General features: G+C 46.6%; 1 protein-coding gene across 1 annotated transcript in view; it reads left to right on the forward strand.

Annotated features, from left to right (window-relative positions):
* Positions 1-22,110, forward strand: part of LOC102411035 (solute carrier family 22 member 4) — a 51,893-nt gene that overhangs the window by 15,811 nt on the left and 13,972 nt on the right. The window contains exons 3-6 of the mRNA XM_045166622.1: positions 5,713-5,816; positions 7,347-7,501; positions 14,993-15,164; positions 19,280-19,406. Of these exons, the coding sequence (XP_045022557.1) occupies positions 5,713-5,816; positions 7,347-7,501; positions 14,993-15,164; positions 19,280-19,406 (558 nt within the window). The remainder of the gene's footprint in view (positions 1-5,712; positions 5,817-7,346; positions 7,502-14,992; positions 15,165-19,279; positions 19,407-22,110) is intronic.

Consider the following 22,110-nt stretch of genomic DNA (forward strand, 5'->3'; position numbering starts at 1 on the left):
CAAGACTGATCTCCTTTAGGATGGACTGGTTGGGTCTCCTTGCAGTCCAAGGGACTCTCAAGAGTCTTCTCCAACACCACAGTTCAAAAGCATCAATTCTTTGGCGCTCAGCTTTCTTCACAGTCCAATTCTCACATCCATACATGGCCACTGGAAAAACCATAGCCTTGACCAGACAGACCTTTGTTGGCAAAGTAATGTCTCTGCTTTTTAATATGCTGTCTAGGTTGGTCATAACTTTCCTTCCAAGGAGTAAGCGTCTTTTAATTTCATTGCTGCAATTGCCATCTGCATTGATTTTGAAGCCCAGAAAAATAAAGTTAGCCACTGTTTCCACTCTTTCCCCATCTATCTGCCATGAAGTGATTGGCCCGGATGCCATGATCTTAGTTTTCTGAATGTTGAGTTTTAAGCCAACTTTTTCATTTTCCTCTTTCACTTTCATCAAGAGGCTCTTTAGTTCTTCTTCACTTTCTGCCATAAGGGTGGTGTCATCTGCATATCTGAGGTTATTGATATTTCTCCCGGCAATCTTGACTCCAGCTTGTGCTTCCTCCAGCCCAGCATTTCTCATGATGTACTCTGCATAGAAGTTAAATAAGCAGGGTGACAATATACAGCCTTGACATACTCCTTTTCCTATTTGGAACCAGTCTGTTGTTCCATGTCCAGTTCTAACTTGCTTCCTGACCTGCATATAGGTTTCTCCAGAGGCAGGTCAGGTGGTCTGGTATGCCCATCTCTTTCAGAATTTTCCACAGTTTATTGTGATCCACACAGTCAAAGGCTTTGGCATAGTCAATAAAGCATAAATAGATGTTTTTCTGGAACTCTCTTGCTTTTTCATAAATGAAAATAATTAAATAGTAAGCTTTCCCCCACCACTCCATGGTCAGTAAATTTCTAGCTTTAAGTTTACAACTAAGTTATAAAGAAGACATTGTGGATGGAGGGATATACTATTATTAACTAACTACTACTTCCTCTTTTCCCCTACAGAATGAAAAATAAGAGAACACAGAAATCCTTTCTTAAATGAACTATTGCTAGTTTTTCATTCATAGTTGTCTCTGAGGTTGAAGTCCATTTATAAAGGGATTTTACACCTTGTGGTGAAAACTTTTCTGGTTTTCAGTCATTGAATAGAAAGTTCTCATTTCTAACAATCTCTTCTGCCTAGTCAGGTTTAAGTACAACCTGCTTGCTTATTCATTAATGCTGTTAGTAAAAGGCATGAGATTAGTAGAAAGGGAACTACCCTTTAACGAGGTCTGTAATGTGTCTGACGCTGTCAGACGCTCTACTTACATTTCCCATCCAATGCTCACAGCAGCTTTGGGAGGGAGTACTGTTGTCGCCTCTTTGAAGATGAGAAAGCAGGCTAACAGGGGTGAATGAGTGGCCCAAAGTCACACAGTCAGAAATGGCAGAACCCAAGACAGCCTGTGCTCTTTGCTCAGCATCAAGCTGCCTTCCAGAGTTCTCAGTTCTATGTAGTCACAGGGATACTCTTATCTTTATGATCTTTTATGGCTTTGGTAAAGGCTAAAAATGACTAGACTTTGGCTACTTGCAGAGTTCAAGGTTGAGGGTGGTTTTCAAAGGACTGTGTGATACCACACATTTCCAAACTAGTTTTCCATTATTCCTAACTGTTCAACATTTGTTCATCGACAATTTGTTAAGCATCTGCCACGTGCCTAACCTTGTACACTTTAGTTAACTAAAATGATTATATGAATGTGCTCAGGTTTTAGAACTCTGTCCATCTGGAGGAGGTTGAACAGGTAGGGGGCGGGGTGCCTCTTTTCCTTTCCTGCTGGAGAGCAAGGACACAGTGGCCGAGAACATCCTACCCAGGATGGCTGGGCTCATGCATGCACATGTGCACACCTGATCTGTCCTCTAAAGCAAGCTTGACCTTCAGGTTTGTGGAGGCAGTGACCATGTCTGCTTTGTGCCCCTTCAGAATCTGGCCCAGAGCAGGTGCTCAATGACTGTTGAATAAATGATTAAGCAGTTCCTTTTGCCAGTCCACTAGAACTGGGGCTACTCACTTCATTGCTGTGTGCCTTCATTTGCTCATTTGTAAAATGGGGATAAAGGGAATACCTATTTTCAGGTGGCAACGTTGAGATCCCATGAACAATGCAAGGCACACAGTGAGCAATCGATACACTGTACTTGTCCTTTCTTCTATTACTGTTGAGGGCACGAGATGCATGTTCTTCTAGGTCAAGTGTCCTCATGTCACCTATTACCTGGGGACCTGGTTTTTTGTTCTTTAAGGCTAAATGACCCAGTCAAATGGGGAATATTGGTCTAAGACCTGGAGGATGAGACAGACACAGTAATCCTAGGACAGTATATCCCGTGCCTCAACCCTGCACAGTTTGGGACATTCCACTCTTTGTCCAGAGTGCATGTGGGAGTGTGGGTTATGTTTCAGAAATGGTAGCGTTTGACCTGAGGGCATAGCTCCAGGCCAATGCCAGGCAGCCTCTCACCAGGCCATCAGCCATTCGTCTCTAAGCGGACCCTGTGTATGTATGTTTGTGTGTGCACGTGTGTACACACATGTGCAGAGACCCACAGGACACTTCTGTCTCATTAAGGAAAAGACCGTCTCCCACTGGTCCTGCCATGTCATTGTCAACCACAGGGAGTTCCCTGGGACCTGACAATTGAGGCCCTAAGATACACCCCTAAAACCCCAAGGGGCTGGGGCAGGCACAGCCTGGCCTTCTCAAGAATGGCCCCATGGAGAAAACGGTCCCCCTACAGGCTGGCAGCTGATTTATTGGAACCCCAGTCCTGTGAGCTGAAGCCAATATTTTATCTGCCAATTTTGTATCCTGTTACCAGGCCTTTTGCAACTTTCAAAGAGACTCTTTGGGTACAGTGACTCCCCAAGAGGGAACCCAGCCTTGGAAACAACCATAAGTAGCATGAGGTCCAGCTGCCCTCCTCTACCAGACATAAGCAGAGACAGCGCTCTCTACCAAAGACAGACAGCACCCCCACGGGCCTGGGGCGGATGCTGCTGTGTGCACGTGGCCAATTTCTGTGCTGCACGATGCTGACAGCTTCGGGAGCGCCTCTTCAGGCAGGGAAGGGGGACCTAAAACCTGGCCTCATGGCCTCCAGTAGGAGAGCAATGGGGAGCTGGCCTTCACCTCACCTTTCCCAGAACCCAGTTCATAATTCCTTTCCTTGCTGCATTCCCCAAACAGACCAGGCTTGACCCACCATCAGGGCCAGCTTGATGGATATCAATCCTTGCAGTCACCTAGGGCCCCACATTTATTTTTAATGCTCTGCTATTGACATCTTGAAATTCTTAATCATTTTGAACAAGGAGTCCTACATTTTCAGGTTACACTGGGCCTGAAAATTAGGGAGCCCGTTCTGTTTACTATTTTGCTCATGCAAGGCCTGACATCTGACAGCTGTCCTCTTTCCTTTCTGTCTCTTAAGTCCTATCTATGTTGCCCAAAGGCAACGTCCTGATAGGAAAATGTTTTTAAAACCGCAAAGGAGAGCACATTATCTTGGGAAGAGCTTTTCTGCTTGGCTACAGATGGAATGGTGATGGTTGATAATGGACACTTAATAGCCCCACCAAACCTGGGATTTTCTTAGTTCTGTTCAAGGTTAACGGCTGTGGTGGAGGTCTTCTGCCCCTAGTCTTGATGTCACATTCCTTGAAGAAGTGTAGGGGTGGTATGTCATAAACTCATTTTATCTGGCCTTTGGTATTCTTGTCCAAAGCAGAACATGGATACAAGGTAAAGTTCTGAGGCCCAAGTTGTTATCTCACTTGCCCATTTACTTGCTTTGACTTCAGGCAAACACTAGTCTCAGAGACTAAGTTTAGTCTTCTGCAAAATGGGTTATGAACCACACCATGAGGCTTTGGGGCTTCAGTCTGTGACTTTTAGAAGCTGGTGGCCATTAATTCAGGTACATGTCTCCCTTCTGACCTGTGGCCTGGCAGAGCACGTGAATCTGGCCGTACAGTTTTGGAGGGTTTGTGCCTTTTCCCCTGAAGCCCATTCAAGGTACCCCAGTTGAAGCAGCCTTCCTCTGGGTGTGGTTTCAGTCCTATCCTCAGCTGTGCCTGACGGTAGAGAGTTTCTGGTTCACATTGTTTTTTCTTCTGCAGAGCTGTGCTCGGGCAGCCTGCCTGTGAGCAGCATTGTGAGCACAATCCGAGGCAGTCCCGTGAATCTTGCTGTTGTCTCCAGGATGGGGGTGTTCTCAAGGACATTATCCTCAGCATCACAGAGTGGTCCCTTCATGGAAGGAAGTATAGAGGAGAGGCTTCTCCCCGGTTTCGGTACTCAGACAAACTGAGCTTTTGCAGAATGAGCTTATTACTCTGTACACTGTGATCCTGAGAGCCGAGCTGCTGGGATATTCAAAGCCAGATTTCAGGGCTTCCCTGGCAAGCTGACAGGCCTTTGGGCAGGACAGCCAGAGGTCAGTCTTATCCCTGGCTTGGTTATTTTTGTAACCCCTGCTCCTCTGAGATTTTCATTTGCCACGATTCCCTTAGCATTTTGTTGTACACATTTTTCTTGTATGTATCCTTATATCCACCTCTCTCTGCTGCAAATGGGGCATGATACAAATATGTGAATTCACTTTTAAATCTATGTCAGGGAAGTTGAAAGGATTAAGAACCAAACTGCCTTAGGAATGTCATGGGTGCAGTACCACTGCTGGGTGGGGGGCTGGGATTGGATGGAAGGCAGGGGTTTTTTCCTACAGACTTTATCATCTTACCACACACAGCAATCCCCTGACCCACTATCCCAAAATACTTATTGGCACCTGCTTCTTTTTTAATTCACAAAAGCTCACTGAACATATTTTGAAATTTTTGCAACCTCCCCTTGAGATTATGCTGAATTGACTTAAATCAAGAGCTGGTAACAAACTCTAGCTGAAACTCTCATTTTGTGGGTCCACAAGCAGGGACTTGTTAGAGCTACAACAGCCCATGGCCCCTGGGGAGTGGGAGGGACCACACTTCTGGGAGGGCTGCGTGGAAAGGAGGGTGGAGGAGTGTAGAGGGGAGATAAGAAGCACTGAAGAGGGGCGGGAACACCACCCCCAGCACAGTGGGGCTCCGGATCAAGCCCTACGCGTGGCCTACAGTGTTGTGTGGCCCAGGGAACACAGGGTTCTCTGGAGGATTCTGCTCAGAAAATATAATCACAGGTGTTTGGGGACCACTGGCATTTTTCAACAGGTAGAAGAAGCTTTTCTACCTGGATCAAGTGACCATGCCCACCACCCTGACCTGCAGGCATTTAGAACACTGTCCCTCCATGCAGGAGGGACGTGCTTCAGTAACTTCTGAAGCAGAAATGGCACCTCTGCTTCATACTACTTCACAGTTGAGGGGTCGCCAGTCAAAGCCATGCCACAGCTCACTTCTCAGTACACAATGTAAGCAGGGTCAGAGGTATCACCCCTCCTTTCAGAAGGGGAGGGTGAGCCTCAGGCAGGACAGTGACTTGCCCCAGTGACTGACAGAGTCAGCAGTCAACCCCAGGGCTGTGAAGCCTATGCCCTTTGCACAATAGTGAGCCTGGCACCGGGGAGGAGAGCCTGCCTGGCTGCCATGCTAATATGCCCTTGGGGCTGGGCAGGGGCCGGACCTGCTGGGGGGCTGGGCTCACACTTTGTGTTTTTCCCTGGCAGTGGAGTCTGGTGTGTGAGGAGGATTGGAAGACGCCCCTCACCACTTCCCTGTTCTTTGTAGGCGTGCTTCTCGGCTCCTTTGTGTCTGGGCAGCTGTCAGACAGGTAAGGACGATGGGAGGGAGGGAAGGTGATTGTCAGTCAGTACGCTGCCTGTCCTGGGGTTGGACTGAATTTAGGGTATTTTCACCAGAGAAAGGGAGGCCCCATAGGCCACCAAGTTGAGTGACAGGAGCAACTATGACGTATCCTGTATCCTCTGTGCTCAGCCCCTTGTGGGGAACCACTGGAAAATGGGGCCCTTTTATCACCAACTGTTAGTTGCTTAGTTGTGCCCAACTCTTTGCAACCTCATGACTGTAGCCTGCCAGGCTCTTCTGTCCACAGAATTCTCCAGGCAAGCATACTAGGGTGGGTTGCCATTTCCTACTCCAGGGAATCTTCCCGACCCAGGGATCGAACCAGGGTCTCCAACATTGTGGGCGGATTCTTCACTATCTGAGCTCCTCAAAAATATATACTGCTGCCTCGCCAGGGCCTCCTTACCCCGCCCTCAGTTTTTTGTTGCCATGTGATCTATCCACAACCAGCCATTAGCCAGAGTCAAAGCCAGATGGTGAGTACCCTCCTCAGCTGTGCACCTGCCTCTGCTGCAGGTCAGGCCCCTGGCTGGACACTGGGGCCGCAGAGCTGATCAAGGCTGCTTCAGGGCCTCCTGGAGTGCACTGTCAGGAGGAGACAGCATCGCAGCTTGGGGAGACGTGACCACACTGACCCCTGAATGTTCTGTAGGGACCAGAGCAGGAAGGTGGGAGTGCTCAATGGTAGTGCTGGGGAAGGCTTTCCAGAGGAATGGCTGTCCCTCCCTTAGTCGTGAAGCCCAATGGGATCCCCGACCCAAAAGCCTGAGATGACCTGAGTGTGGAAGATGAGATGGGAGGTGTTGTCCTGTGTTCCCTTTGAGTACTGGACACTATCAGAAAATGACATTAAGACTTAAGCCAGCTGTTGTGTCATTTACGGATGTTGCTGGAAGCTACTTTCCACAGGGCAGTGGTTCCCAATTTGGGATGCACAGTAGAGTCACCTGGGAAATAATATCTTTAAGCCCTGATACCCATACTGCATCCAGCTGTCTACATCCAGACAATAAGAATCTCAGAAGGCTGTCACAGTATTTTTTTTAAACTCTCTTGATTCCAAGCACAGCCTAGGTTGGAGACCACTGACACAGAGGGACTCTTGGCTCTGGGTTGACAGAATTCTCATGTTGCTGACATTAGACGTATCTTCAGTTTGTACTGTGCTCATGTTCCAGAAATGTGACGGCAGCTTCTACCTACGACTCATTCTAAAGAGCAAATTTCCACGTGGTCCTTACATAAGCTGCTCCATGATTTTGAGATAGGCTGCCTCCACAGGAGGCTCAGAATCTCAGAAAGTTACCTCCTGGGCAGAAGGATGCCTGAGACCTCACCCAGGAAGAACCTGGGAGGATGTGATAGGAGAAAAGCCTGTCACAGTCCTGAGAAAAATAGTCTGCAGGGATGCCTGACTCGGGCCTTCCCCAAGCCCTGAGTACGGTGCTGCTGTGACCTGCACAGGCCACTTCTTGTGTTGTGCTATGCTCTACAGATTTGGCAGAAAGACCATCCTCTTCGCAACCATGGCTGTGCAGACTGGCTTCAGCTTTCTGCAGATTTTTTCCATCAACTGGGAGATGTTCACTGTGTTATTTGTCATCGTCGGCATGGGCCAGATCTCCAACTACGTGGTGGCCTTCATACTAGGTAGGAATGGCTTCTGACCTGCAGGGCCCCTGTTTCCAGTCCTCAGAGAGGCCTGGGAAGAGGGGGCCGCTGAAGAGGGCACAGGAAGCGCTCTTACTCAGCGCAGAAGGAAGCACTGTAATTCATGGTCTGTGCTTCCAAAACACGATCAGCTTCAGGGATATATGTGCTGGGGAGAAGGCTGTGGTCACAGGTTCTTTGACAGGTCACAGGCAAGGCAGGTACTCATAGGGAGCCAGCTCTTCGCTGGCCCTGAAATGTGACTGTGAGTAAGAGCCAACCAAGTGATAACTGAGACACATTTCAGGAGCACAGGGCTTGAGAGGGACACAGAGGAGGGATTCTTGAGGGAGAGACAGTCCGGGGATGTGTCTGATCTGGGCTATGAGGGCTCAAGACTTCTGCCTGGGCCACGGCTAAATGGTCTCCTGGCAGCTGGGCCTGGCCCATAGAGGGATTAAGGGTGGTCGGTGCGGCTGGTACACAGGTGGATGAGGCACGTGCCAGACAGGAGTCCGGTGCCAGCTGTCCATCTTTGGGCAGATCTGGCTTCACCCCTAAGTCAAAGCCCACCCCCAGAACATATCAGCTGCATACAGGACAAGCCTCATTGCTGGGAGCCATCCTATCTCCTAGCAGCAGCCTTGCTTCTGGAATATCAGGCCGCATGAGGGGGACTCACAAGCTAAAGGTCAGGAGGAGGCCCCCAGGGCCTTCAGCAGCTTTTCCCAGGAGGCAGCAGGGTAAGCTCCAGATGTGTTGATAAGGGTCATCTGCAGGAGTGAGAGTCCCCAGCAGGTTCTCTGAGGCCACCTCCTCAGGTGAGAGAAGGGGCAATGGGGCCACCTCTGGAACAATAGATACTCATTCCCATAACCTCTAGTATGATCATATTTCCTTGTTGGCAGTCCCAGTTCGTCCCTGTTGCCACAGTGTAATTACCAATAGCATCCCTTTAATGTAAGTCTAATGATTCTTATCTCAGAAGTCTGAATCTAGTAAGATGATTCTGATAGGTTTTAAGATTCTGGATGACTCGTTGGCTTTCAAGATCCTGTGTTCTCTTTGTTGAGGATATGTACACCCTGTCAGATTGCCAACTTGGAACTGTTCAAATTCTACTCCTTTAATCATTTGTGAAGCGCTCCTTGCCAAAGGCCTAGCCTTGGCATCTGAAGAAGGAGGTGGGGAGGGCATGCTGCAGTCACACGGCCCCAGCAGAAGCACCCTCTTCAGCAGGAGAGGACCTCCCTCCTTTCTGCAGGGGGAAGAGGGGAGGGGGAAGGATTTGTTCAGAGGACACAGAGAGCTGCCAGCCAGTGGGGCTAGAAACTGGAGACTGGAAGAATTCAGGACAGAAGTTGCAACCTCCTAATGCCTGATGACCCCAAGGACACAGGGCTCTTGGACACAGCAGAGTTTGTTGTTCTCATGGTTTAAATCCCACAGACTCCATCTTCCTTTTGGTGACCACCCCATACCTGGAAAGCCTGATGGGTAGCTTTGCTTGGGCCAGAACATACTAGAGACTAAACAGAGGAATCTGCCTGAAGTGAGCAGAGCACCTTTAAGAGAACCTAAAGAATCACCTGAAATGGAAGGGCACGAGGTCATAGTGAAGCCAGAGAAGCCCTGTTTTTGGGATCAGGAGTCAGGCGGTGTCTGCGCTGTGCACGGTATTCCCCAGGGCCTGCTGAACGGCAGCCCTTAGACCTGTCTTTCCAGGGGCACAGGGTGCTTCTGAAGCCACAGAGCCTCCTCCCCCGTGTGAGTGGATGAGCTGGGAGAGCCCACCCCAGGCTTCCTGCACAGAAGTCTCTGCCCAGCTGCCCCTGTCACTACAACCAACTTCTCTCCCTGCTCCTTATGTTGACACGAGTGGGAAGGCCAAGGGAAAAGTAAGAGCTGTAAGATCAGTCGGAGCCTAGATGTACGGCCAGCAGAGGGCGGGCACTGGGTGTAGCAGGCTCTCCATCAGCCGTGCAGGGTCTGGGAGCCTCCCTGGCTATAGTGTTACTCTACTGTGTTCTACAGGAAACTGCTGACATTTGTGTGCTGGTTTGAAACTCCTTGTCCCGGATTCTCAGGCCTGAACATTTCAGTGTCACTGAAAGTCAATCTGCCCCTTGGAGCAGCCAGAAGCCCTCGCGAGCGCCTGGAGTAGGGTGGGGATGGGAGACACAGAACCATCTCTGGCTTCTGGCAGCGCAGCAGCGCTCTCTGGTGTTCTAGAACTGAAACAGCCAAATTGTGCGTTTCATTTAACTAAAAGCAACCTAAGCTTTGGATCTGGTCTGAGTTCTGTCTGGCCCTTCACCTTCACTTTTGCCCTCTGGCTCCAGGGAAGGGTTGGCAAGACGCTGTGGTGATAATCTGCCATTTTAGGAGTTCTCACATTAACTCAGGAAGCTGAATTACTCCCACTCTCCACACAGTACAAAAATGGATTCTCTCCTTGCTCTGCTTTTTAACAATTATAAAGCCTGCCAGAGTCACAGGAGACAAGAAAGGGGAAGAAAGGAACAGTGCTTCTTAAAGAAACAGAACATGGGTACACCCGAAAGTGAAGAGGCCGCCAGAACGATGCTGGCTCAGCAGCAAGTGACCACTCAGGACCAAGGACACCGACCCCACCCACATTCCAGCTCTCCCCTCACAATCTCCCACTGTTTCCCAGAAGTAACACCCTTGACCTGTCCAAAGCCTCTGGGTGAAACACTAGTGGCATCCTCCTCTATTTCTCGTAACTAGCTGCTTGAATTTATTTTGCAAAGTTAACTGTCTCCTGTCTTGAGTGATTCATTCATTCAGTATTTTCCCAGCACTCTTAACAATATTTGTTCCAGCACGCTGAACTACTTAAAATGCTGCTTCCTCTGATGTCTTCATGTTTTCTTCCTTTTGATGAGTACATAACTGATGGCCTCTTTCTTTATAACTTTGGCTACCAGGAAGCTCAGGCTGTTATGCAGCCTTTATTAGCCACATAGTTTTTAAAAGTTTTAAAATTGAGTTTACATAGCATAATGTTAACTCTTTTCAGTTCAGTTCAGTTCAGTTCAGTCACTCAGTCGTGTCCGACTCTTTGCGACCCCATGAATCGCAGCATGCCAGGCCTCCCTGTCTATCACCAACTCCCGGAGTTCACCCAGACTCACATCCATTGAGTCAGTGACGCCATCCAGCCATCTCATCCTCTGTCGTCCCCTTCTCCTCCTGCCCCCAATCCCTCCCAGCATCAGAGTCTTTTCCAATGAGTCAACTCTTCTCATGAGGTGGCCAAAGTACTGGAGTTTCAGCTTTGTGTATAAATTCAGTGGTTATTAGTATATTCACAAAGTCATACAATCATCGACGGTACCTAACTCCTCAACATTCCATCATTCACAAAAGAAACTTATCAGCAGTTAACTTCCCCATTCTCTTCTTTCCCCAGCTCCTGGCAACCACTAATCTACTTTCGGTCTGTATGGATTTGTCTATATTCTGGACATTTCTGATAAACAAAAATTTTACAACAGGTGGCCTTTGTGACTGACTCCTTCACTTAATGCTGCCAAGGTCGGTCTGTGCTGCAGAATGACCCAGCACTCCACTGTGCGCAGATACCACGTTTTGGCCATCTCTTCATCAGGTGACAGACGTCTGGGTTGTTACCATTCTTTGACCAATTTGAAGACCGTTGCTATCAGCGTTTGAGTACAAGTCTTTCGTGGGCCTATGTTTTCAGTTCTCTTGGCTGTGTACCTAGGAGCGGACTCGCTAGATGATATGGGAATTTTAGGTCTTACCATTTAAGGAACCGTCAGACTATTTTCCAAAACGATCTGTTGCATATTTTTGCTCTTTTCTCTAGGTCATAGCTTTTCACCTTTCTTTGTATTTTACTTTAATGTTACCATTATTTTATTTTATTCAAATTAAAAGCTACTTCAAGGGAGAAATGGGATATAAATACATAAGACGCAGAGATTTGCTGGCAACCCTTATTTGCACTGCCCCGAGAGGGAAGAACTGGGGGACACAGGCAGGAGGTAGGACTCACTGCTGTCTGTCCTCCAAGGGCTCAGATCTGGTTGGCAGAGGCAGCCAAGGCAGCTGTTACAGAGAATGTGGGCTGTGGGTCTAGGAGTGTGGGGGGAGCACAGATAAATTGTCTGCGTATATGCATAGACAACAAAGGTCCCTTTTAACTAGAATGATCATGAACATTTATAGAGAAGAAAGAGGACAAGGGAATATCTGCTATTTTGATGAGAATTCTGAGTATTTTCCAGGAGCAAAGAGAGGTTTTTGCTGTCTTCTGTTGGATCTCTTGGTCAAAGGCTCTGTGTTTTCCAACATTCCCCTGACATCTGGTCCATTTCAATTGTTTGACCAGGATAAAAGAGTTAACGATTCCTGAGTACCTGCCACATGCCAGACACCTGACTAGGCTCCTTACCTACATTAATCTCAGTCCTCATAATAATAACTCCGTGAAGTAGGACTTATCAAAGTCACCCTAGTAGCCAATGAGCATCAAGCGGCCCAAGCCCTGCACGTGGCTGATAGAGGACCCTGGGTCCTACCCTATATCCTGGCAACTGCACCACAGCCATGTTTCTTGAGCTGGGGTCTGCAGACCTCTGCGGGTCATTCATGGAGGGGCAGATCCTGCCTCCACGTGGAAGGGATCCAGTGGTTCCTGAGCTGACTACCATAGCAGGGCCCTGAGCAACATGACGGTAAGCCTGGCCCCCTCCGAGTCACTCACTCTCGGGGAGAGCACTCAGATTCTGGAGGTGGTGACAGGCAGTAGGCAAACACTCCTGGCCAAGACATGCTTCTTTGGCTTAGAAGTCAGCATCTCACTCACAAGTGATACTCAGAGGCCCAACCAGATCAAGACCAAGCAGGCTTTGCTCTAGGAGCAAACACCTAAGGGGTAAAGGAGGTCAGGACAAGGAGCCCCTAGTGAGCAGAGCCAGAAGTCACCAGTCACCTCTCTCACTGCCAGCAGAACACATGGAGTTTGTGACACCTGCTGGCAGTGAGAGGTCTGCAGGAAATAAGACTCCTCTTCCGGTGTCTCTGAGAGGACTGGTTGGCCTCTAGTTAGTTTGAAGACCAGTCCAAGTGGGTGCAATGCAAATCCTAACTTCTAAAATGCAGGTATGGCCCCACCCATCTCCCACACACGTCTCCACTAGAACGCAGTCGAAGGACAGCTTGACAGGGTGAAGGCTTTGCTCCCATGTAATTGTGTGTTTTTTGGACTATATCCATAGATTAAACTGATCAGGCTTAAATCCTATCTGTCCCGCTTATTGCATATGTGTGAATTTAGGCAATTTGCTTCAACAAGTCTCAGCTGATGACATGTAAAACAGAAGTAATATTAGTTGTTATATGATTGTTGTGAAGAGTCAAAGAGATAATATATGTAAACACTCAGTCTGGAACCTGGCTCAAAGTGCCTGCTCAAAACAATACTAACTATGAAGATGATGATGATGCTCAAGGCAGGGTGATTTTCTAAAAGTCAGAGAGCAGGAAGTCGTGCTCCCAAGGAGCTATTCAGATTTGTGCCCTCCCTGTAAGGGAGGTGATTTTCTAAAAGTCAGAGAGCAGGAAGTTGTGCTCCCGAGGAACTATTCAGATTTGTGCCCTCCCTGTAGCTCCACATAAGGGCAGAAGGGTAGATTAATGAAGCTTCTGTCCCCCAAGGGTACTCTGCAAAGCTAGAGCAACTCTGTCCTGGCCTGAGACCCAAGCTTAAAGAGGGACGTTATCCAGAAATTCAGTGGGGTAACTTCTTTCTTTTCTCTTATCAGGATCATGGAAGTGTGAGGGAGCTCCCTTGGCCTCTTGAGTCTACAAGATTCTCACTTGGTCCTGTGCACTCTCTCTTTTCCACAATCGCATCCTCTGCTGCTTCACTTCTGAATCTCTCCTTAGGAATAAAGCACTATTCATTCCCATATCATGATAATCACAGCCAAAGTATTTAGAAACCATGGCATGGTGAGTCTTCTTATGGAGTGACAGGAAGGTCATTAATGAGGTAAGAAAAGATCTGGGAACAACGCTCATGATCCTGAAAGAAGTCCAGCCCTTTTCTTGGAAATGAGTTTAAAGGCTAAGAAATGCCTTGGGTGGTTAGAGCTATTGTCTGCAGTCCAAGATGTGAGAGATACACAATCCTGGCCATTTCTATCAGTCTGGGTTTTAGAAGTGGCTGTTCAAGACAGAACCACTGAGACACATCGTCAGTTATGCTGAGTGAGGAAGAAGAGAGGTGAGGATAGGAGCACGAAGGAGGGGAGAAAGGGAAACCAGCAGAAAGGGTCATTTTACTGCTTCTCTGGAATTAGTCCTTAATTCCTTAGCCTGTGCTCAGAGCATATAAACACATCTAAGAAACTCCTTCTTAAAACCCAAGCCTGAATAACCTTCAAATCATCTGTTTTGTATTTTCTGGGCTACTTTTCAGTAGTGGTGGGCAGATCTCAAACAAAAGATGGAGCTATTGCCATTGGCCACATCTCCACCCTGGGGCAGAGGACCAAGAGTGGACTCGGTGGAAAGGGCCTGAGTTTTGTGACAACAGAAGGAGCCTGTTCTCAGACTCCTTGTCTCAAATCAAGCACACTCCAAGAAGAAAGCAACATCTCTTGAAGAGCTGGGGCTGAGCCATCCACTGTGGCGCTGAGCAGAGCAGGAGCCTTTCCCAAAACAGGGCTGGATGCCAAGCATCTAGTGGTTTTGTGGTGTTCTGGGAAAGCTCTGTGAGTTCTCTCCATGTGCGGCTAGCTCCAGGGCTGCCGCCTGCCAGGCCAGAGGAGCAACTTCTTCTTGTCTTTCATTGGGCTATAAGGACTGTGTCTGCCTGGGGCTGATCCCTGGGCACAGTGTAGCCTCAGTGGAAATCAGCCCTGGGCACTGAGGCCCTGCTCTGTGGACCTCCAGAGCCAGCTGGATCCTCTTTATCATTTCTCAGGGCTCAAGGATAGCTAAGGGTGTCCTAACACAGCTCAGTAACTGAACTCTCTGCTGTTTCCGAGAGACCCATATCTGCTTCTTTACAGTGGTGAATGGTGGGAGAGGCTGAATGCCGCATTAGCCACACACCCTCAGGAGAGTTCCCACGCCTCCTGAGACACCCTCACTGCTCCTCACCCTGGGGCTTTTATTTTGGAAATGTGGCATTCTCAGAAGAGGTTACCTCTTAGGGCTGAGCACGATATTCATATGACATGAGGAGACATTTAAAAAAAAAATCTACAGCTCCTTTAAAATCTCATGAAAACTCATCCTTCTATGAAGTGGTAAGTCTTGGGTCATGTCCCACCTTCCTCCACACTGACCACTCCTGCTCTGGGCCAGGAGGTAAATAACTCCTTCCTCTTCTAAGTGGTTATATTTTAACTCTAACTGCCAGGTAATGATGCAAAAAAGCAAATATTAAAGTGAGTTAAAATGCTAATACTCCTCCCTTGTTTTGAACAGGAACAGAAATTCTTGGCAAGTCAGTTCGTATTATATTCTCTACGTTAGGAGTGTGCACATTTTTTGCAATTGGCTACATGCTGCTGCCACTGTTTGCTTACTTCATCAGAGACTGGCGGATGCTGCTGCTGGCGCTGACGGTGCCGGGGGTGCTGTGTGTCCCGCTGTGGTGGTGAGTGTGGCTCTGTCTCAGACAGCCGCCTACTGCGGGCCAGCAACCTGGAGCCCAGAGCGTGGTGCTGACCTTGGCGTGGGCCTGCTGATCTCACTGGAGTAGGCTGAGGCCTCAAAGCCCAGAGACCGTTTCCCTTGTTGGGGGTGGGCATGTGTGCTGGGGTTTGATTCCCCACCGTCCCACAAAGCACCATTCTCAGGAAACCCAGTCCCCCTTCGGCTGTCCCAACTCTTCTCTGTTAGTGGGTGGTTGCTGTTGTTTGTGGAGATGGTACTGTTGGGTTTTGTTATTTTTAGCTCTGCCCCCCTGCTCTTCACTGGAGAAGGAAATGGCAACCCACTCCAGTGTTCTTGCCTGGAGAATCCCAGGGACGGGGGAGCCTGGTGGGCTGCCGTCTATGGGGTCGCACAGAGTCAGACACGACTGAAGCGACTTAGCAGCAGCAGCAGCAGCAGCCCTGCTCTTCTGACACTTTTCTCTAGGAAATCTCTTTCTCCTATGGCTTCAACTAATGTAACTTCCTCAAGCTTCCCTATCATATAATGAGTAGCATCTAAGATGTGCCTGTTTATCTGCTTTGTCTTGAAGAGCTAGAAAATCACATCTGTTTAATTAATTGTTAGAGAAAATATTCTCTTCACTCCTCCCACAACCCTTCAACCAAATTTTGACACATTAATGTAGGAATAACAAAGTGTTGAGATGCTGACCCCAATTTTACTGAGTATGGCTATGGGGAAGACTTTATGTGAGAGAACAGAATGACAGTAATGGAATAAGGTCCCAGCCATACGTTTTATTTAGGGGAGACTTCTCATTTCTTTGGTTTTTCCATATTTAAACAAGAGGAAAGGGGATTTTTCCCATTACTGAGTTCGGTACTCTCTCTCTCCCTCTCTCTCTCTCATTGATTAGTCTTGATTTGGTTTCATGATATCAAAATCAAATCTCCCAGCAGTGACTGGTTTTACTGAATTGCTTGACCTCTCTCTGCTTACAAACAATGAAAGTATTTTTGATCATGTCTGGGGGCTCACAGGTTAGACTAGCCCTCATGGTTGCCCTGTCCTATGGACATACTTAGGAAGTGTGCCTTAGGAAGTTTCCTAGAAGGACCTTCATCTTGCTGCAACTGTTAGGCAGCCATAGAGGCTGACAGAAGTACTTCTTGGCCTTGTTAGACCTGATAGCTCTGGTTAGACCACTCCAAACTACTGTCCTTTTATGATCTCTAAGGCTGCTATGATTTACCAATGCAAATCCTTGGCATGAGTGTGCATGGGAAAAAGAAAGCACTTTTTTTTTTTCTTATTTCCCTAGAATTTGAGAAACAGCGTGTTAGATACTATTCTGATTTCCTGACCCAGTCTGAGAGTAGGGCAACTTTCTTGAATGAGAATCACCATCCTCACCATCATCATCACATCACATCAGCATCACACCCTCTCTCCACAACACGCCCTGCTAACTGAATTTATTGTAAAAGGTGCTGGTGGCCAGACAGTCTCTCAAGTCACAAGACAAGATTATTCAGAGGTTACTTACTGCCTCTTCAGTTGAATGATTTTGGTAATCTGTGTTCGTTGGTTCTAGTTGTCATTTCAGCATAAGAGACTAGTACTTTCAAAATATGTTATAGTCAACTGTATTACTATATGATTCTATCAGAGAGAGAGAACAAAAATAGAAGGGCCCGACTGACTGTAAGAGATTAGTACGGATTTTAATTTGCGGGGCTTGGATCTTTGCCTCGGAACAAAATGCCACAGCAAGGAACAACTCTGACAGGTCAGCCTCTTGGGTTTCTAGTACAGAAGGTCCATCCCACAAGGAGCTGCCTTACTCTTGCCCTGAGGACAGTTGTTTCTATGTTGCCCACGGGCTGCTCCATGAGTGCTCCTGGCTGTGGGCACATTGTACCCAGGACAGAACTGCCCCAGACAGAGCACAGCCCGGGGCCAGGACAAATAAGCTGAGTGCTTGTCCTGAAAGTTTAACAGTCTTATCAGTTTTCTATAAAAATAAAAACAAAATAGCTCTCTTTTGAACATTTCGTCCTTGAGGGTAGGATTTCCTGAAGCAGTGCCCGTCCATCGGGGTGGGCTGGGATGATGTGGCGACGGCTTCGGGCTACTGTGACCTCTGTTGCCTACTCAGTATGTGATATAGACTCTCCAGCAACACTCTTCCCCTGTTCAATTTGAATTAAATCTACAGAGAGGCTGTAATGTAAACCTTATTTGGCCCTCCACTAACTTGAAATGATGAGCTAGACTTGATTATTTATGCACCAAAAAACCATGGCAATTCACAAGTTAAGATGGCAGCAACCCTAAGTACAGTGGGCTTAAAATTGGAGCAGGTGGTTTGGGGACTTTTTAATGTCCCCAATTTCCTTTAAAAGGCTTGGCAGTAAGTGACCACAAGTATGAATGGAGTGTTGTAGGTGGGGAAGGAGCCCCTAGGTGTGACATGGGGGAAGTTTTGCAATATCTAGCTGACTAAGCATTTGGAACTTGAGGCCAGTGATGGCCCTCAGAGCTGATAGTTAAGAAAGGTAGGATATGTCTAAGAACAACTTGGTTGGGAAAAGATACCTCTCAGAAGTAGAAGTGCCCAAGCTGTGTAGTTCTTCATTAATATAGTTGCCTCTAGCCACATGCAATGACATATTAAAATTAAGAAAGTGCAAGTGTTAGTCTCTCAGTCATGTCCGCCTCTTTGCCACTCCATGGACTATAGCCTGCCAGGCTTCTCTGTCCATGGAATTCTCCAGGCAAGAATAATGGAGTGGGTTGCCAGTCCCTTCTCCAGGGGATCAGACGTGGGTCTTCCACATTGCAGGAAGGTTCTTTACCATATGAACCACCAGGGGCCACAAGTAAATATAAAATTGGATTCTTCAGTCACTCCAGTCACACCAACTCAATAACCCCATTTGGTTAGTGGCTGCTGCATTGAACAGCACAGATACACAGCACCAGAGAAAGTTCCCTGGGACAGGACAGCTCTAATTACCAAGGGTCAGTGGCCTAACATCATCACAGTTGCTACAGGGACCAACCAAGCGTGTATTCCAAAAAATGCAAAGTGGGTTCATTTTTCAACTCATGTGCTTGTGGTAGGCTGGGGACGGAAGGTGGGGGTTAGCTATTTGATATGTTGTGTTTTGCTCTGAGATAATTCCTGTTGAGGCTTTGCAGGGGCCTGTTAATTATAGGAAGACTATATCTGCTACATATAATTTATTTTCTAGGACAGCTTAATACTGACAAATAGATAAGGAAAACAAGAGCCAGCAAAAGAATGGCTAAGCAATTCTGAGAAATAAAGATTAGGAAAGAATGATAAAAAATAAATAAAAATAGAAAAATTAGGAAAGAATAGAAGTCAGCCATGTCTGAGCATCAGTTAAAAATGTGGGTAGATTGTGTAATAAAAAGTCAGTTTCTAACTAACACAACATTGTTAATCAACTATATTCCAATATAAAATAAAAAATTTTTAAATGTTTCTAGACAATAAAAAATAAAAACACCACATTGGCTACCTCCCTACAACTGATTTGGGTACTCACTGAGCTGAGAATCTGTTGAAAGCCATGGGACATCCCACAGAGGTGTGTCAATGCACTCGCCGCCTCCTCTGACTGCCTAAGGAAAAGCCCAAGGAACACAGGTGCCTTCTTTTACCCAGTAAACCTGTGAGCATCACCAGCTGGAGCACCAGGAATTCCCCTAGGGATGGACACACTAAAAAGACACTAGACTCTGTTTCTGTAATGAGCCATGCTGACTATGAAGTTTTGGGTGGTATTCTCCAGCTGCCCTGGTTTCAACATGCCCATAGTTAATGCTACCCCTTGTAGGCGGGCCCTGGCTTCAAGTACAACTAACGACTGGTCTTATGATTTGATCAGAACTTTCAAACATGAAGGTACTTTCATTTATTACTACAAATAATAGAGATCTTATGAAGCCTCCCCCCTGATGTTCTTTAAAAAGACAAACTAGAATTTTACAAAATAAAAATTATTTGGGGGCAACTTAACAGTTGATAGCATAAAAACTTGTTACTGTGAAAAATTATGAAACATCCAAAATGAATTTTAGGTTTATTCCTGAATCTCCCCGATGGCTGATATCCCAGAGAAGATTTAAAGAAGCTGAAGATATTATCCAAAAAGCTGCAAAAATAAACAACATAACTGCCCCAGTGGTAGTTTTTGATCCCGTGGAGGTAAGAATTTGCAAATGTTTTCTCTTGAGATCAGCTGTGCATTCTTGATTATGGAATTTAATTTGATCCAATAGATTTTTGAGTGCCTACTATGAACCAGGCACTGTTCAAGACCTTAGAGACAAAATGATGATGAAGTTCTGAGATAAAACCCATCTGAAAGGGCTGTGGACCAATTAAATATAATAATATATATAAATTGCTTAGCAAATAGCAGTGAAAGTGTTAGTTGCTCAGTCATGTCCGACTTTTTGCAATCCCACGGACTACAGCCCACCAGGCTCCTCTGTCCATGGAATTCTCTAGGCAAGAATACTGGAGTGGGTAGCCATTCCTTTCTCCAGAGAGCATACAGCAAGTGTTGATTAAATATTAGTTCTTGCTCTGTACCACGGATGCAGCTACATACTGGTGATTTTTTAATATCTATATTAAGTGGGAAAAAAATGTGTTTGAGAGATATTCCACCCATGGGTTCCCCACTGTATTCTGAACCTTACCAAAGTCTGCTGGGGAAGCTGTACCTGTCTTTAGTCTTGCTATATCGTGTCTAGAACCCTAAGGCCTGAGAGCATAGCCTGGTGGATTCACACCTGCAGGAAGGAGGCCATGGGAAAAAGCAAATATTTAGTGGAGGCATACTCACTTCCTGACAGTCAGTAAGGACTCACTGTGTCCTTGGCCATACCTCGTGCCAACTCCCAGAGAAAACAAGAAAAATTAGACACATGAGGAGCATAGAATATAACCCAGAGTGTTAAGAGAATTAGATGGAAGATAAGTGATGAGGTGAGGAAGGAAGTCCTCAAGGAGCAAACAGGGTGAGCCAGCAAAGACAGCAAAGTGATTCAGGGCTGGTCCAAACCAGGGAGGACACTTAAATGATAGGGCAAGGGCATTCATGGCCAGAAGGGTCAGGGACTGCTCAGGACACCCCAAGAAGACTATATACTTCTTAGTCTGTACGCTTGCCTCCACGCTTACATCTGTGCCCCTGGCCACCCCAGGACTTTGGATGGTGATGAGTGTGCCAGTACTCTATCCTTCTTCTTGGCCTTTGGAACCTTTTACAGAAGCAGATACCTTGGTGATGGCTGGAGGTTTAATTACAGTGGCCATGAACCCAAGCTTTCAGAGGGCTGCCAGGAAAAATATGTCTTAATCCTTTGCTCTTCGGATCAAGAATTCCATTCCCAGCCTTGGTCAATTTAACTGGATGCAAAAATAACATTGGGAGTGTCTAACACTTCTGGATCTCAGGGCTGTGCTGAATTTTTTTTTTTTTTTTGATGTTTAATGGATAAATGGTCTGACTTCTGTTTTGAGGACCTTAGAGTCTAGTAGTAGAGATAAAGCCTATGTGGATGAAAGCAATCATAAAACATTTCAGAGATACATAGTTATATAGACAAATGAGAACAAAGTCCAATGTCAAAACACATGCTTTCTTCCTGCCATGAGGCATATTGAACCTTAGCTGAACAAACCCGAGGAGGAAAAGGGAGCTTGTGCTTTCCTGAGGCCAAGTCATCTCTCCCTGTTCACCTTCCAGCTAGGGTCCTCTGAAGGAGGATATATAGGGCCCTGTGCCAACAAATGCAAACTGCTCGGAATGGTAATAAAGAGCCCACCAGATGCCAGGCACATTGTTCAGCTCATCTGATGCTCATGCCAGTCATTGCTAGTACATATTATTATAGGCCTTTTCACAGGAGGGGTAACTGAGTCACAGTTCTTCTTAGTTTAAAAGTTAAATTATTTGCCCAGGATTACACAGATAAACGTCTCACTCTGGTGCCTCATGTTAAGGGCAGTGGCATTAACTTGGACAGGAAGAAAAACCATGTCATACCATCTTCAAACACAATCTTGGGCTTCTGTGGCTTCCTTTCTGAAGCACCTCCAGCCTTCTCATGGTGCCTGGTCCAAAGGCATTTTGGCAGCTCCATACAGGCCAGAGACAAACACTGGATATGGAAATGTTCTTGTCCTGAGGTTTCCAAATCTGGCTGCTTATCACCACCACCTGAAGAGCTTTTAAAAATTACAGATTCCCAGGCCCTTGAGCCCTAGGAAAGATTCAGACTAAGCAAACCCAAGGTGGGACCTGGAAATCTGCATTTTCACAAGGACCCTGTGGAAGTGCCAATTGTCAGCATAGGCCTGATCCCCAGGTCTTGTCTGTGCTTGGTCCCATTCCCATAAAACTTTCAGAAGGACTGCTAGTCCCAGCAGTTTACACAGGGACTTTCTTCCTTGTGATAATTGGGTAATACTGCCAGGGGCATGTTCTGGACGTTTTCACTCCAGATAGTCCAGAAGCAGAAAGGTAACATGACTGTAAGTTGCATGAGGAGGTGCCTGATTGTTCTCAAAAAGAAAGATGCTAATATTTGGGAAGCAGCTACAAGGGCAGGTCTGGCACTCTTACTTCCTTCATTGTGGAAATTCTTTCCTCGGCCTCTTGCTGAATACACGCACAGAGTCACAGAGTTTAACTTTATCCTGAAGAGATTCTCCAACTCAGAGCCTTGTAACTTTTTTAGTTTCAATTCCTTTTTTTTAAATTGAAGTATAGTTGATTTATAATATTGTATTAGTTTCAGGTGTACAAGAAAGTGATTCAGTTATTCTTTTTTTTTTAATTTTATTTTATTTTTAAACTTTACATAATTGTATTAGTTTTGCCAAACATTCAGATTAT

The sequence above is a fragment of the Bubalus bubalis genome, chromosome 9 (genome assembly GCF_019923935.1).
Source record: "Bubalus bubalis isolate 160015118507 breed Murrah chromosome 9, NDDB_SH_1, whole genome shotgun sequence".
NCBI classification, from domain to species: domain Eukaryota; kingdom Metazoa; phylum Chordata; class Mammalia; order Artiodactyla; family Bovidae; genus Bubalus; species Bubalus bubalis.